This window comes from Perissodus microlepis, chromosome 6 (genome assembly GCF_051167445.1).
Source record: "Perissodus microlepis isolate ML-2025 ecotype Zambia chromosome 6, ASM5116744v1, whole genome shotgun sequence".
NCBI lineage: Eukaryota > Metazoa > Chordata > Actinopteri > Cichliformes > Cichlidae > Perissodus > Perissodus microlepis.
Genome location: NC_140466.1, coordinates 14,782,947 through 14,801,068, shown reverse-complemented (window position 1 = coordinate 14,801,068; position 18,122 = coordinate 14,782,947). Strand labels below are relative to the sequence as shown.

The 18,122-nt window shown below is 37.5% G+C and overlaps 1 protein-coding gene across 1 annotated transcript in view; it reads left to right on the top strand.

The window, feature by feature from the left end:
- The window catches only part of LOC146385308 (alpha-1,6-mannosylglycoprotein 6-beta-N-acetylglucosaminyltransferase B-like), a 119,916-nt gene that overhangs the window by 3,152 nt on the left and 98,642 nt on the right, over positions 1-18,122 (top strand). The window contains exon 2 of the mRNA XM_084930967.1: positions 1,571-1,683. Within this exon, the coding sequence (XP_084787093.1) occupies positions 1,571-1,683 (113 nt within the window). The remainder of the gene's footprint in view (positions 1-1,570; positions 1,684-18,122) is intronic.

Here is an 18,122-nt window from a genome sequence, read left to right as displayed (position 1 = left end):
ACCGCCAAGCTGTACACTTAACAAATTATTCGACATCATCTCTATCCCTTTTGATTAGATCAGCTCAGCAAATGTTCTTTTAAGTGGCCGTTCCTCCTCAGTGTTGATAGTAAATTGTTTCCTCAATATTAAGAGGTTTAATTCAGAAACTTGTGTGACAGGAGCTGCTTACCATTTCAGGAAGTGCTGTCAGATTTTATAGTGGGCCAGGCATTCATGTAAACAACTCATGCCTGGCTCTGGAGGAAAAGCAAATATAAATTATTCATATATTTGTTTTCTTCTACCACTTTAAGTTCTGTCCAAAAATTTTATTTGTGTGAATTGCCATAGTGATATTACAAAATCATGCTGTTTAAGATGGGTATAATTTGTATGGTTAAAGAATTTACCCCCAAAAATATACATGATTTAGAAATATGGCTTAAGTTGCTGAATTAACTGCTGTTTATTTTACTGCTGTTTATTGTCACTTAACCCAGTTTTTAAGGGGGGGGTCCCATTTGTGGAGGTTATCAGTAGAGCAACAAACATTTTAAAAGTAGGGCTCGACTTGTTAGGCACAGAGGCTGACTGTTATTTTTTCCAGTGAATCAAAATCACTGACGGCCTTTCCTCGCTTCTTCCCCCAAAGACTCTCAGCATAATGAGATAACCTCTGATCCATATACACTGAAGAGAGTAACTTAACCAGGACAAGTATTATACAGACACCAAAGACCTGATATTTAAACTCTTTTAAGCCAGCGATTGCATTCTCTCATGGTCGTCTAACCAGGCAGAACCGACACAGACCCTCATTTTCTTTTCCCCTCTGTTTTATGGTGACATTTTAAACATCTGATATTTGCCACAAAACAACATTTTATGACAGAGGGCTGGCTGATGCCACTTTTTGTTTCAAAGACTTTAGTTAGCATTACACTTTCTTACCCGTTTTTAGCAACGTAATGCTTTTGGCGCCATTCTTCCTTCTTGATGCCTTTTTGCCCTCTCTCCCTGTGCACACCTTTCACATTGCATTAATAATCACTTGCTTTTTTTTTCTTTTTGGCAGTTGTTCTAGATGTGTGCCAAGCAGTAATGTCACAACACTAGTTTGTTTCAAGTGCCCTTTGGCTTCTCTTCTATGTGCGATCACTGCTCTGTTTGTGCTCTGCCTTCTGGAATTTCTTCCTGCTTTTTTTTGACTCTGTTCATGTCTCTTCTCCACATTTTCTCCCATCCTCTCATCTTTCTATTTTCCCCTCCCTCCTTTTTTTGCTGTCAATCATTTTATTCAACTAAAACGTGTCTTCTGTAATTGTTGGCATTTTCATCTGTGTGCAATCCTACTTTTTCTTTTCATGCTTTACACCTTTCATCACTTTTCCATTGTGTGGCTTAAAAATCTCTCTTATTCCCTCTCTCTTCCCTCTCTTATTTCTCTTTCTATTATTATATTACTATTATAATACTATATTCCAACTACTTTCCCACAATATCAATTTACCTGCCCATCTTGATAAATATGCTTTTCCTGTCTTAACTCCCCTTTTATCCTTTCCCCTCTCCTCCCACTGTGTTGCAGGATATTCGTGGTGGGAATAGGCTTCTTCAGCCTGTGTTTTCTAATGACCTCTCTGGGGGGGCAGTTCTCAGCAAAGAGACTGGGGGACTCCCCCTTTACCATCCGCACAGAAGGTAATGACATGTTTTGTGTGTGACAATGAGAGCCCGCTTGCAAGTATATGTGTGTAAAAGCTCTTCCTCTGAATTAAAATGTTTCATGTTTTAAAATTGGTACACTGCATAGAAATCATGAGGAGAAATTCAAATACCACTGTACAACCAGTGAAATTGTGAAACATTACACCAGTGTGACCTTTAGTGGGAAAGCTGCTGCTTTTTTACTTTAAAGACTCAGAATTCATCGAAAGCTGCAGTGGTTGGATTAAGATCTTTATTTCAAAAACCAGAAGAAGAACCTTGGTGTCTCCACACTTTTGCATACAACAGTACACTTGAAATGAATCTTAATCCCATTAAAACACATATATAATATGTACAGTGGCAGAAACAATAGAATAGAATTAACATCATTTTAATGTATCCATGGGACATTTTGCTTTACAGGTTATATGCCAATACAGTATATACATGGATCCATGTTTGCACACATGCATATGGTAAAACCCAACACTGGATCTAAATGCACACAAACTGTAAGGAAAGGCAGTGCTGCCTTTCATCCTTCTCTCCACTGGATGTTTTTCATGTTACTGAGCTGGTTTGTAGAGCTAAGGACTCCACCTGTCTCCTGGACACTATGCCAAAAACCTTGGCCAAGATATCAACAAGTCTTTAGAAATTAGACTGGTACCCTCAGCTCTCAAATAGCTGCTGTTTGCTCCATTGTTAAAAAACCTTACTTGAACCCTGATAACCAAAGTCAAACCTTCCGTTCATGAGTAAAATCCTGGAAAGAGAAGCTGCTTCCCAACTCCACAAACTCTTTGAACCCTTGGAACCTGACACACAGCACTAAGACTGCTCTCGTCAAGATTACAAATCACATCCTCTTTGCTGCAGACCCACATCAGCATCCTCATTCTCCTGGACTTTTCAGCAGCTTTTGGCAGTCTCTTATTCCATCCTCCTTGACTCTGTCCAACTATGTTCACCTCACAGATGTAGCGCTCTCCTGATTTCAGTCATATCTTGCTGACAGGAGAGATCATGTCACCTGGATGTTCCTTCTCTAGTACAGTCAGGCAATGTCTCCCAAGAATCTGTGCTGTGACCTCTTCTTTTCATCATTTACCGCCACCATCCACTATTTTGAACTGAGGTTCCACTACTATGCTGATGATACACAGTTAAATCTCAGCATTAAACACTCCAGTCAGCACCTTCCTCTGATCCTTATCATGTTCTGGGAAACATCAAAATCTGAATGTCAACCAACTTTGTCAAGTTGAACAACAATAAAATCGAACTGTCTGTTGTTGTTTCTAAGCCATCGTCCTGAAAGTGGCCGATCTTTGCCTTAATGTGAATATATTCTTCATTTCACCATCTCCAGATATTTGCAACCTGGATGTTGTTCTGGACTCCACTCTCTAATTCTCATCACATGTCAAATCTGTCTCTAAATCCACCTTCGACCATCTGAAAAACATCTCCAGACTTTGGCCTTGACTCCCAGTCACAGCAGCTGAAATCCTCATTTATGCCATGTCCATGCTCCACAAAATCTATTGGACCTTCTGTTCCCCTAAACCCCATCTCAGACTCTGTGTTCACATGTTAAAGTCCTTCTCTCCATTCCCTCACACCAGGCTGTGGTCCTTTGGGACAGAGCCTCCAGCACTGTTGCTCCCACTCTCTGCAACATGTTCCTCCCTGAGTTCTGCAACACACTCAAAAAGCATTTGAAATGTCACCTACTCACTAAAGCCTTTGGCTTTTGACTCTTTAAAAAAAATTGGTCTAAAGTAACCTTGGATTTCTTGAAATGCGCTATATAAATCTAAGCTATTATTATTATTACTGTTACGAGTTAAATCCTTAAATTTGACTCCACACATCACTTTGGCTGCTTCACTTACACTGCGTAGACACCAAGCTGTTGTCCAGCAAAGCCAAAACTCAACAATGAAATGTCTTAAATAAGCCTGCCAGCAATATCACATGAACAGGAGCGTAGGTTGACCACCCCTGGCAAGGCAGAAAAAGAGAGTGCCATTGTAATCTCCTGCTGTCCAAGGTGTGAAGATAGAAAGTCAGAGTTCATTTTCTGGAGGCCAGCTACTTCCCACTACTGCTAGAGTTAAAATAAGAAACGCTGTGTTCTGAGGACATTTCCACATGTGTGTAGCATGTGTGTATGCTGTGCAGTAGTCAAAGCTTGCCGTGTGTCAGTTTGCGTGGGTGTGAGAGCAAGTTAAAGACGAAGCAAGAGTGTTCCTTTAAGTGTGAATCACTCAGGTGTTGGTGTGTGTGAGTGTGCAGTCTGTCAGAGAGAAAGATGAAGCAGTGAAAATGGAAACAGAAAATAGTGAGTTTAAATGAATGCAGAGAAACTGAAGCGTATTAAAGCTCAGGAGCACAGTGTGTGAGAGAGATAATGGGACAGAGGGAAAGGGGTCATTTGGGATTACTTTGCTTGTGATAAATTGGGATTACTTTGTTTGTGTGATAAATTGGGATTAATGCGTTTGTGTCAGTGTTTCTTAGCAAAATGTACTTGATTACTCAACCGCTCATGCACTGCAGCCTGCAAAGACATCTGGACCAAGCTCATTAAAAACTTGGTGTCCAGCTGCACTTACCCATAGCAGTTAACATTTTCTGTGTTTGATGGCATGGTTAAATGTATTTGTTTGTACCCACTGTGTACTTTAAATGTCTTTTTGTTTGTCTATGCACAAAAAATGTCCCTATCTCTGTTATCCACTTTGCCCGGCAACATTTGTTTGTGTGTATGCCTTACTGTTTCACCTTCACTTCTGCCTTTTTGTGTGTCTCTGTGGTCTGCTACCTCACACTGTTTTTGCTGATTTTCCGCTTTATGTGTATTTGTGTGTGTTTGTGATGAGCCGGCAGGAAATTGGCTGTTAAATGGGGCGACAGTAGCAGTGTGGGACAAAATTGAAACCAGAGAGACTGAGAGCCCAATCCATCTGCTCTCTGTGAAATCAACCCCCTTAAAACAACTGGCCCTTTCATTAAGCCTCTACTCACCACCTGCAGAGCAGTAGACACATGTACACACACACACACACACACACACACACACACACAGAGTTGCACTCTTCTCCCAGTTCGTACATGTGCCAACCTGCAATGTGACCAAATGAAAAATTATCTTCTTTTGCGGTGGAGGAACACCAAAGCAATTGCTTACAAAGCTTCGACATCTTTAAGAGTTCTGAGCAAATGTCTGTCCTCCTCCAGAACATCTTATGTACGCAAACGCATGTTCCAACTTCTTATCTGGTGCGCGTATTTTATTTCGACAGCGAATGCGCACCTGCGGACCACTTATGTGCAGCCCTGCTTATAAGGCTTGGTGTAGACTTCTGCAGGGAATCTTTGTAAAGGCTAGAAAGATACCTGTAGAGCCTGATAGCGTTGCCTGGGTTCATGGTTGTGCTGGTGCATTTGGTGTTAATTATTGTGTATTTGTCCCTCAAACTTTGCCACTTCTTTGTGCTTTTCCTCACATCCATTCCGGTTTTGGCAATCTTCCTCCAGGAATTTGCTCCTTATATTGATGCTGTGATTATTATTCCTTATTCCACACTGAGACAATGATCGTCATTCTCTCAATGACAAATTCCAAAACTGTGACAACAAAGTAGCTGCAATGTGCAGGAGGAATCGGCAGTACTAAGCACTCCCATCACAATAGCTGCGTCGACCTGTAGTTACATTTCTCATGTCAGATTATGGAGTAGGGTTTCAAAGAAATTTGTGGTAACGATGCAGCTATGGCACAGATCTCCCAACTGAAGCACAAATCCCCAGTAAACTGTCAACAGATGATTGAGTTGTCATCTAAAAGGACATCTCTCCATAGAAAATTTATTTAGCTGTAGAAAATGAATGCTCGTCCTGTAAGATCACAGAACAGGATATTCGTAGGCCAAATGCTTCTATGCTTCTTGTTTTTTCCTCCATATTAATGTTAAAGTGGCCACTGCACACAGTTAAGGAGGAGAAATATTTTTGGAATAGAAAAGTAAAAATTTTACGATTAGCATAATATTGCTTTTTGAGCATTCCAAAACCGAAGGTTCATTTTGTGAAGCAAATGCTATCATTCGCTTAAGTGCTATTTTGTAGAGCTATAATCAGCAGCAGTAGCCCATAGAAACATAATTAGCTTTGTTTTTTATTTAGATGCTTTTCTATTTTACTTTAGTACTTGATAATAATAAAGCAATTTTACAGCTTGACAATAATACAGCTGAGATACAAGTTATAGGTTTAAAATTTCAGAGAGAGAAAGAGAAACTGGCCACAAAATGAAGTCTGTTTTAGTTGTCTTTATAATTTTTCCTCAATCGATGGGCTCAATTCTCGCAGCAGAAAAGTCACTCTCACCACTCTTTATGAACAAAACAGTTAAGGCGTTTTTCATAACACAGACTCACCTGTGCAAAAGGCACTCAAACAATCAAAAACCTTTTTTCACATTTGTCAAAACATGAATAGTCAGTCAGTCACTTCAACTCTGCGATAAATGAAAAGAAACCTTTCACCACCCTTAAAAGACTGAACCATCAAAATGTTTCGTTTTTTAAAAATCCAAAAGAGTTCTTTAAAAAATGTGGGTTTCAGAAGCAAAATAAAATGTAAAGAAATTTTTAAAAAATCTTTAAAGCGGTTAATTTGTGAACGTCTTAATGACCTCTTCTGTCCTGTGCCAGGAATAGTCATTGGAGAAGAAAAGGTTTTGGTGGTGACCCTTATCACTGTACTAAGTTTAAATAAAGTTGTACCTTATTATGTTTTTAAATGCACAAATGCAAAATACTTAATCTAATCTCTTAAATAATTATAACAACAATGGCAATAATAATAGTAATAATAATAATTAATTTTCTTTTTTATTATTTTATAAATGTTAAATTTTTTTTATAAATTAATCTTCAACATAAGTTTCTTTATTCACAAGTCACAAAGACAGTGGTGGCAGATTATTTAAAATGATATTTTGTTGACATGGCAACAGGACACAGATGGTTGCTGGATGGTTGCTGAGTTGCCTACTAACTATCACATGTAGCGTTACTTCCATTATGTTAGCTTTAAGTGTTTATATAACATTAGCAGTTGCAAACATTTTAGCCTTTGGAACGCAGCTGATTTAATAACGGTGCTGCACGTCCTGTTTTGCTGTGGTGGTGTCTTTATTAATTTTTCCAGTATATGGTATACTGGTACACAGAAGGAACAGGGTCAACAGAGGCTGGTTACAGGTGTTGTTACCAGGAAAAACAGTATGTTAAAAGCAAAAGATTTAGAGAATAGTTAGTCTGTCTCAATACTGTTGATCAATGGTATTGCCAGGTGTCTCAAATAAAATTGTAACAGGTATTTCAGGATAACAGAGCAAAGTCCTTCCAGAAGTCTTACTGCAGATACAATAGTCATCCTCTTCTACATGTAGGTTGTTGTTTTTCCTGGCATGTTTAGCTTCTGCTTGTAGGTGACTGTGGCTTCTGTCAGTACTGGAAAAATTGCAATCTTGGTTGATAGGGTGTCTATGGTAATAAATGAAAATGAGTACCGCTTTGTTTCAGAATTTTTGTTGGTATTGTAAGTATCAGTTCTGCAGACATTCCTATGTCAAACACACACATACACATGTCTGAAAAGAATTACTTTACTTCATCAAGGGCAAGAGGTTTGTTTCTTTCAAAGGTCATGATGGGAACCGCATCATACGCAGGTGACAGTGTGTGCTAAAAAAGACTAGAATGTGGAAAAAACTAATGTCCTTCAGAGCTCACAGCAATTGTTAAGTCGTTTCTTTTGCCTCAGTATTCATATATTCCACTTTAACTGTCATTGTGTATAAGCCTCTTTTCTTTCAGTGTTTGGGATGTCTGAGTCAGGTGCTGTCATCTCATTTTAATAGTCAACCATGATGTGATGACTACATTCCATCAGAAGTATACAAGGGGCTTTTCTTTATATAAATCAAATTTATAGGATTTCATATCACACTGTGGCATAGTCATTTTTACAGAGATTTCAGTTTGCTGTTTATACACAATAACAGACAAATTTATGTAAGGCTTTGTCACCTTAGTGGGAGCTACGCTGATAGCTATTGTTTGGGTATTAGCTGCATTTCGTTGCCACCTCTAGCTTCTGTGGATTATCGGCTTCCACTGGATGTTCAGAGTACAGGGTTTTCGCTCAAATCCCCATTTCTCCTCAATGACTCATCAAGAGCTGCGAGCCGGATATGGAGAGGTAGGGGGCTCAATAGTGAAAATGCGGAGGATGAGGGAGGTGTCAGAAGAATAGATACTGCACGTGCTTGAGTCTCTGATATGGCAAAAGAATTCGATCTTTCAAGGTTACATTGCTCACCAAAGAGAACGAGAAGGAAAAACAGGGTGAAAAGGGTACGTAAACTCATGCTTGGTTGCAATCACTAGACACGGGGAACATTTAGCTTTATCATAGTCCCTCCCTGTGGAGTTTGTTCATACAGTACATTACAAAAAGGACCCATGACAGTCTCTTTACCCTGAGTATGTTTTTGGATACAATGTTTCCACACTGTTTAGATGAGACCCTAAGGGAACAGATAATATAACGGTAGATTTTCTGCCTTGGTTTTACATTTTGTGGCTTTACCATCTGCCTGTTTGAAACTGTTATCATTCAAATACCAGAAATTATAGGCTGTATGGAATAGAACAGTTATTGACGAGAGCAGAAGGCTCTGTTTGGAAATGATGCTGTGCTTAGACCCAAGCAGCGGCCGAGACTAATGGTTGCTTGAATCGCATTAAATTGAGTTTTGTGATGTTCGTCTCAAAGTTTCCATGCCATCAGCTATAAGGACTCATGCTAGTGTGACACATGCTCAGAAAATATTTTTATTTGTGCCCTACAAGAATTGTAGTGTCAAATTTACACTAAAAGCAACTGCAACGTGCATGCATATACACTTTGATGATTATGAAGTGTATTATTTAATGTATACATATATTTCAGTAAATCAGCATACAGTACAGTAGGTACCAGTCAAGCATATCACCCCCCCCCCCTCGTGTAATTTTTTTTCCCACACTGGATGTTCATCTCTATCATACGCTCCCTGCAGTTATGTTTCCTTCTCATCGCTTCATGCCGAACAAATCTGGCATGACAATCTTTCGCATGTCGCTGGTGCTAGGTGCAGCGGAGGAGTCACTTGGGGAGTACACTTTATCAGTGCACACATAGCCTGTGGTGTTTGAATGGACTGTGGGAGTGTGTGGGTTTAGGGTTTGTGAATCTGTCTCGGTAACACCATCCATGTAGGTACAAAGTCCTGAAAAATAAAATGATCTGGAAGTGAATAAATGTTTAAGGTAATAATAATAATGATGATAATATAATATATTTAATAATATGTTAATTGTAGTAACACTTTAAAATAATGTTATACTTTTAAGCATTAGTAAGTGCTTAATTCGTCATTTATATATCATTCGTCCTCCTTAGTTTGTCATTTGTCATACAGATACATTTATTCATCTGTTACTGTTACACCATGTACGGCTATCACTGCTACTACATCACTGCTAGTAATAATAATCATAATCACAGTCATAATGATATATTTGTATTTATAAATGGCATACTAAGAAGGAGTAATGTTATATAAATGATGAATTAGGCACTATGTTACTAATTATTAATAATGCTTAATAGTGTGACATTATTGTAAAGCGCTACCCTAAAGTCCAAAAATAGACAACTTTCCTTTACCATTGCCTTTGTCCATTAAATTCAAACTCATCATTTATTTATATCAAATACATACAAATACATAAATTATAACTTAAAAACTAATTAATGACAGCCATTGGAGATTTTGGTGTACTTGAGCATTGAACTGATTTTTTTAACCATCATCTATAAAAGCTAAGAAAAGTTGTTTATTCCTTAAGTCTGTGCCACAGAGGCTGGAAGTGCAAAATTGTTTTTCCCAATATTTATGGGAAACATGCCAAGATATTAATGTAAAGTAATAGTCAAATACATCTTTTCAGTTCGACCTTTAAGTACAGTATGTTGGTAATTGGGCAGCGCTATTTAGAATCTAAATACCATCTGCATTCATAACTGTCCTTACCAACTTTGTTTCCCCTTTCTACAAACTTCAGGTCATTCACAGATTGGACATATAAAGGATTAACAGCTTTATGTATGGTAATGGAGGAAGGGAGACTAATTAGTTTTGATAAAATGAAAGATAAATATTCATTAGAAACACAGGATTTTTATAGATATCTACAGATGAGGCATTTTGTCAATAAAACGATAAAAGCTAAGGCTGAATTAGACGTATTTAAAAGGGCATATAGTTCAAATAAAAATAGAGGTATTATAGGTGACCTCTATAAAGGATTAACAAATATGAAATTACACTCAACCTTGTATATCAAAACAAAATGGGAAATGGAGGGAGGAATAGAGATAAAGGAGGAAGAATGGACAACAATATGGGCATATCAATGGAAATGTAGCAGCTCACAGAGCTGGAGGGAATTTGGGTGGAAATGCCTGATAAGATATTTTATTACACCTCACCAAAAATCTCACTATGAAGGTAACCCTCCCGCTTGCTGGAGAAATTGTGGAAATACAAATGCAAATCACTATCATATTTTCTGGGACTGTCATGTTATTAAAACTTATTGGAAGGGAATACATGCAGCAATACAAGAGACATTTGGAAGATATTTACCTTTGGAAAGTAAAACTCTATTATTTGGACTTATGCCAGAAGGATGGACAAAGAACGATAAATACTTTTTTAATATTTTACTGGCAGCAGGCAAAAAAGCCATCACAAAAAAATGGCTTTCTTCAGAGAGCCCAACTATGAACATGTGGATGAACATCACATTGGACATTTACAGAATGGAGAAAATGACAGCAGATGTGAACTACAAGAGGGACCTGTTTGTATCACGATGGAAGAAATGGATGGACTACATTAGAAAACGCAGGCCAGTTTTTGCTTTTGCTTTAGATTTTGACTTTGTTAACTACTAGAAGACTAGAGGAAATATTAGTTACATTAATGGAAATAAAAACACACTCCCTATATTTATTTATTTATTTTTCTTTCCTTTTTCTTTTTCCTTATGTATTTTTTATTTATGTTGTTTGTTGTTTCCTGTTTTGCTTCTTTTTCTTTTCTTCTTCTTTTTTCATTCGTATTGTATGGATATTTTAGTTGTTTAAATATAGAAAAAAAGAAAAAAATGTATGTACTGAAAGATAGCTGAAGTTGATGGTATTGTATAGTGATTCTAAAATGTCAATAAAAATAAAAAATAAAAAAAAGCTAAGAAAAGTTGTTTATTCCTTAAGTCTGTGCCACAGAGGCTGGAAGTGCAAAATTGTTTTTCCCAATATTTATGGGAAACATGCCAAGATATTAATGTAAAGTAATAGTCAAATACATCTTTTCAGTTCGACCTTTAAGTACAGTATGTTGGTAATTGGGCAGCGCTATTTAGAATCTAAATACCATCTGCATTCATAACTGTCCTTACCAACTTTGTTTCCCCTTTCTACAAACTTCAGGTCATTCACAGTGGTAGTTCTTTTTTAGCCCATTCCTAACACCAATACATATTAATGGAAACCCTTATCCAATTTCCAAGTAAAGAGGGCCATTGTTCTGATCTAAGTGCTATTACCCTGCTATAAATGAGAAATTTCTCCAAAGCACATTATATTATGGTTATGTCCCAGGGAAGGTTACTCTGCAGCAATATGCTGCTTCAATTACCCAGGATGCATCAAGCTTTGTCTACAGGCCGCTAGCTCATCATTTCCTCTGCCATAAGCTGGTTATTTTCCCCAGGTCCTGATAGTGTCATACTCAAGTGTGCTCATGCTTTCTTTCCGCAGATACACAGCGATGGTGCAAAGCAACAGGCCCTGTCGCCTGACAGTTTGGGAAAGCTACTGATTGTATTATGTCTGTGTTGACAAAAAGGCAGCTGTGTTTGTCTGGTGTCTTCACTGGTCTTGGCTGATAAAGCTATGAAAGCATACCAAGCATGACTTGAGATTACTCTTACCTCAAGCCACCCATTTTTTCCATTTCACTTTTCTCACCTCATGTCATATTTTGCCGTCAGACGTGACTATATTAAGCATCCAGTCTGAGACTGAATAATAGCCAGATGTCACTTTTTTTGTTTCTTTAGCTCACTTCTGCATGTTCCTTTGCCTGCTTTTTCAATAATGGTAGTAAATTAAAATTTACATCTTTCTTTGCAGAGCTTCTCAAATCTGCTAGAAAAAATGTGAATGCATAGCCAGTCAGAACACAAGCCCTGCAACATTTACATCATGTACAGTACCCCCAGCCTCCTCTGTTGTCATTGTACATGTTGAAATCAATTTCTCCTGACATGCTGGAAACAGTAATATATGTGCAACGGCAGATGCCAGTAACAGAATGAACAAATCATTACTATTCTAGACTCGTGCATTCAGTGGCAACTAAAGTTAAGGCTTTAATGTTGGGAAAGACTGAGATTTTTCATTCTTGCTGTTTGTAGACAAATTAAAACATGCAGTAGTACTGCCAAGATCATCAAGTGATAACATTCAAGTTGTCACTTGAAACACTGTGTTAAATGGGAAATGGGAAGTTTTTTTACTTTCCAAATGTATAAGCAACATATCTATAAGATAATAAGAATATTTTTTTCCATAATATCAGACAGCATAAAATGCAACATGTTTCAAATATAAACCCAAATAAGAACTTTAATAAACTCCCTAAATATTGTCCTTTCTACAAAGCTATGCCCATACATCCAGTTGTTCCTCCAGAGTTTGCTCTAAAATGGGATTACATGCCATACTACAATTGTATTTACAAAAATACAGAAAAATAAAAATGTCCTGGTGAAATTAGATGGAAAGCAAAACTAAACTACTGTGAGAAATGCATGCATAAGTGGCCATAAATAAATTATGTTGCCAACTCTGATTTTAGAATTGTGGCACAGTAAATCACGTATACTGTACTGTAGCTAAAGTGCCTTGTTGGATACATTGCTTATGTGGCATTTCAACGCCTATGAGGGCACTGGTGCTATTTCAGGAATAGCTGGAAGGAGGAAGTGACACATCTCTTAGGGGTTAGCAAAGATGCAGTATAGATAGGCAGATGAGGAGAAAGCAAAAGATGAAAGAGGTAGGTCTAATAACGGTTAACTCTGCTTGGCTCTGCTTGGCTCTGCTTGTTTGTTTTACTGTGTGCCATATGCCTGTTTGATTTGCATCATTTGCTGCATTCACAGTGTAGCTTTGTTTCATCTTTGTCTCTCTATCCTTTTCTTTCTAGAACTCCTGTTGTGTTTTTAGTTATTTGTGCTGGCACATAGTTTGCCGCATGTATTGTCAGTGTAAGAATACAGCATTCATTTTTTAAATTCGACATAATGTAATTTCAAACTCAGCATAGACAGTATGTATACTGTGGTTTGTTTATGTTCATGTAGTTTCGTTGCTTGTTTCTTAAACCACTTTCACTGACCCATGAAGCATTCAACATTCATCAGCCTCTTTATTAGTTACACCCTTCTAGTACTGGGTTCAGCCACCATTTGTTTTCAGAACGACCTTAATTCTTTGTGGCATACGGTAGATTCATAAAGGTGCTTAAAGACTTGCTGCACATTTATCATTGCTACTCATTCATGTTGTGAGGTTCCCATTCCATCTGATGCTTTACCTAATTATTGGATTAAATGGCATCCAGTGTGCTCTTCTGCTGCTATAACAAGTCTCCTTTCATGTTTGACATGTTGTACATTGAAAGATGCTCTTCTGCCGGATGTTAAGAGTGCTTTCCCTTCAGTTATGGTTGTTTTCCTATCAGCTCAAAGCAGTCTGAACATTCTCCTCTGACTTCCAGCATCAACAAAGCATTTTGCCCAGAGAACTGCCACTCACTGATATTTTTTCTTTTTTGATTATTCTCTGCAAACCCTAAAAATGGTTGTGCTGACAAATCCTAGTAGATCAACTCAAATACTCCGAGCAGCCCATCTAGCACAAACAACAATGCCACACTCAACATCACTTTTATTACTTTTCTTTCCCACAATGTTCGGTTTTGACTTGGTTTGGGTGGGTCATCTTGATCATGTCTACATGCCTAATTGCACTGATATGTTGCCACATAACTCACTGTTCACTTGGTCAGCTGTTTATTATTACATGAATAAACAGCTGACCAAGTCTAACTTACATATTGTAGTTTTATCGTTGTTGTTAAAAAGCACAATAGACAAACCATCACTTTAAATAAATTTCCATCTGTTTCTTAGCTCTAAATGTAAATGAATAAATTATGTTTCCAGTGCATGTGCGTACTAATTCACTCCATATTACTTTGTATGAGATGTATTTAATAAATTTGTTGTGTATTTATTTTTGCTCCTGTATGTACTTTATTCATTTAATCCTATAAGATAAAGCCAGGAGAGAAAAGTGAATAGGCACTCTGAATTTCATACCAGACCAAACAGGTCAACCTCACCTTATGTGTGTGTTTGTGCGCCTGTATAACTGTGCCAGTGTGTGCAGGCACTGTCTGCTGCAGTGAGACAGATTAACTGTGTCTGAGCTGAGCTGTAAAGCTGTGCTAAAATAAATGGAGAATCATTGGTGAAAGTCCAAAAGAGGAGGCAAGAAGATGCTTTTATATATAAATATATGCCTGAAAGCTAAAATAAGATGCATTTATACTAAAGAGAAAAACGCATAAATCCTGACTGACTCATCATACAGTCATTTAAAATTGCAGACAAGCTTTCTGCATTTCTCTTTTCTTCTGTGTATAATCATGTGACAGCAATAATGACCTCAGCAGGGTTGATATTAGATGCTGCATTACACATCTGTCAGGACTGTGTCACATAATGTCACCAAGCTGCTGACGTTTGCTGCCAGTCTTGTCATGCACACAGACTCAGAAAAAGATCCCTGATTTATGTTTCATCAACATCGGCGTTCATCAGGTTAACTTTTTTGTGCAGAGGTGTACCTGTTTCTTTTCAGGCCGACAGAAAGACGTGATGTTTAATTCTTCTCTTTTAAGGTTTACACTCAAGTTGTGCATTATTACTGTATTTTTTTAAAGATAAGCAACTGAACCTACCCAGTTTTCTGGCTGCCGTTATGCAATTAGGCATAACGTGGAATATTTGAATTTTTGGCAAAGAAAAATTGCACAAGTACTTTTTTTTAGAGGCTAACATGTGCCCCTGATTATGATGCAGGTTTTTTGACAGACAGTATGCATAAAGTTAAACATTTTAGTTATTGTTTGCCATTCACTTAATGGTAACACACAACACTTCAGTGTTTTACCTAAACATGCATGCTTTCTGCTGACAGCTTCTGTTTAGAAGCTTATTGAGTTGATCTGATGGCGCATGTGTTATACTGCCAAGCCTTGGGCTCTTTCTCTCTCCGGAAAAGTTTAAATGGCATTACCTGTCAGCTCGAATGATAGGCCCCATCCGTTTCTCAGTAAATAAAAGATGTGTCAGAGCACAACAGTAAAAGCAATTTCTAAAAGGTTTTCCCAAATCTCTCATTCTTTGTTTCATGTCATGTAACATTCACTAGATTTGTCTGCTGAGAAATGCATCACGTTTGAATGAGAACAGCTTGAACAAGTGCATCCATTTTTTTTCTGTCAGAAATGCTCACCTTACAATCGATGCGGCTGCGTACAGCTGCTTTCCTGGGATTTACAAGTGAAAGCACATGTTTAAGCTTCATTTCAAGCGCAAGTAGAATCGCAGTCACAGAGGCAAATAATAAATCAAAGGCTACATATAGAGTTTTCACTTATAATGAAACTCACCTGTTGTTTGTGTACCGTGGAGCACAACAGAATTAGCTTGAAATAATTTCAGCAATTCCAGCATTGACAGAGAGATATAGCATTTTGTCCGTTGTAACTTTTCTTTGACATGTTATCCGGACATAAAAACACCATGTATGAATCACTAGTTAAACCTGATAAAAGCTGCTTAACGAGTTGTTTTTTTCTTTTCCACAAGATAAGGGTAATAAAAGCTTTCTTTGTCACAGGTGCTACTTCACATCAGCCTTCTTTATTTACCTAATCCAGATTGCTGATTCTTATTCCAATAGATGAGACAAAATACCATACCAATTTATGTCATGAGGCCAATAAATTTAAAATACATTATATTAATTATGAAAATAGTAAAAAAGCATGTTTGCCATCTACAGCACAGTTTAAACCTGTCTGCAGGAACAAACCTTGACTATGTATTTCACTGTTGGGTTGATTTTTGGGACAGGACATACAACATCTTTGACATTGTGGTGTTTCCCACACATTTCTATTTAGTATTCTTTGAGTGCCATATCTGTGCCGTATAATCTTCTGTTAATGTAGCTGCCCTGCCAAAAAGTTATGGAAGGAACTGGCACACCTACTCCTCGGAGAGTGTACATAGATATAAACAGACTATCCAGACAGTTATTAGCTCACAAGGCATACAAATTAGAAGTTTTAAGTGGAACGTCCTGTGCAGAATTGCCCACTGCAAATGCATGGATGATTACACGGGGAGAAAATTTGGCTCTTGATCTCTTCTTGTGCAACATGGAAGATGCTGTGCTGAGCTCAGACAATTTAACAAATCAATGCAGAAAATTGCCTCCAGCCCCACAGCACAGCTTTGTGCAAATAAAATCCATGTTACATTCAGATCTAGAATAAATGTTCACAGCAATTACATGTTTTTTGCATTTACATTTAAATGCACCCGGATGTAGAGCAGTTAGTTCATCTTTCTCTTTAATCCCTTGGGCTTGTTTTGCCACTGTAAAGTATTGATCCATTTAAGTGTAACCAACCCCTTGTTCATGTTGTCTGTAGTTTTTTCCCCCTTTAATTTATACATGACTCCCTCTAACTACCTTGTTCATACAGAAGAAAGGTTCCTGTTACATTGTAATTACTGTTGTGTAGTATTCGCACAAAGTACATTTTTCTGCTGTCTTGTTAGATGCTTTTAATATTAAACTGAGATGTCCAGCTATCATGGGATTCCTCATGCCCATATATTTTGTGTTTCATCTGCTTAATAAAGAAATAAATGCTCGCAAAAAGTGCCACGGCCTGTACTGGAGCTAAATGTTCACTGTCTACAACTGAGCAGATCAATACATAGTATCCTTTGGACCAATCAGTGTCACTGCTGTCAGTGACAAGACATTATCAGAGATAAAGCAGTACTGTGTGTAAACACATTGTCATTTGTTGGACACAGCCTGGGTGTGAAAAGAATAAGTAGTCTCTTTTTGACGCTAATACATTGACAGTAGTTTTTGTTTGAGCACTTTCTTAAGTGCTAAAGGTTTATACTTTTTCTAGTTTCACAAAGCAGTGTCTTTAAAATAAAATAAGCAAAGTTGTTATGTTGTTTTATGTAAATCATGCTAAAATTGACTTAAATTTGCCAGCATTCTTTTAAAAAACAAAACAAAACAGAGAGAACAGTTCAATTCAGTTTGATTTATACAGTCCCAACAGTCACCTAAGGGTTCTTGTTATTTTAAGGTAACTTCGTCTGCCTCTATCTGGTTCCAGCTTTTTCAGAATTGGGGTAGTACATTTCAAAAGGCTAAGGCTTACTTTGACTAATTTAAAAGCCACCAGTGTCAAAAATAAAGAAAACATGAAATGGTCTTGCTCTAACTTTGTCTTTTTGTGCTTTTTGTCACAGTTCAAGTTCAAATTGATTTTATTGGCATTCCTAGACATCAGTGTTGTTCCATCAGAGAAAGCAGCAGAAGCAGTATGTGTCCATTGAAGTCTTAAAATACTCATCAGTTAAAACCTGGTCAGGATCTCTTTTCGTTGCAAACAGTTCTCTGTCATAAAGCTTCTTCCTGTTTGCATCTAGCATTTAAAATATTGCCATGTTGTGGCTATAGTTAGTTATTGTCTCCGGAGGCAGTATTAACTCTGCTTGACTCCAATTCCATTAAACTCTATAAGCCAGTGTTCTCACATTTCTGTGTCCCGTTACCATAAACTGGAGATTGTTCAGCTTTCCAGCAGCTCGTGTTTGCACATTACGGCTGAAGCTCTGGTCTTTAATGAGAAATGAATCGGATTCCAGCATGCTAGACAAGTTGTCACTTGCCCTTTAGAAACATGTATGTATACATAATCATATTAAATATACCATACACAAATAATTTGTTTATTGATCTTCATATTTAAACACAAAGAACACAACGAGCATTGTCTAGTCACTGTCATCAATATTACAAAAGAACGTCATTCCAGCACAGTAGTAGTAATAAATCAT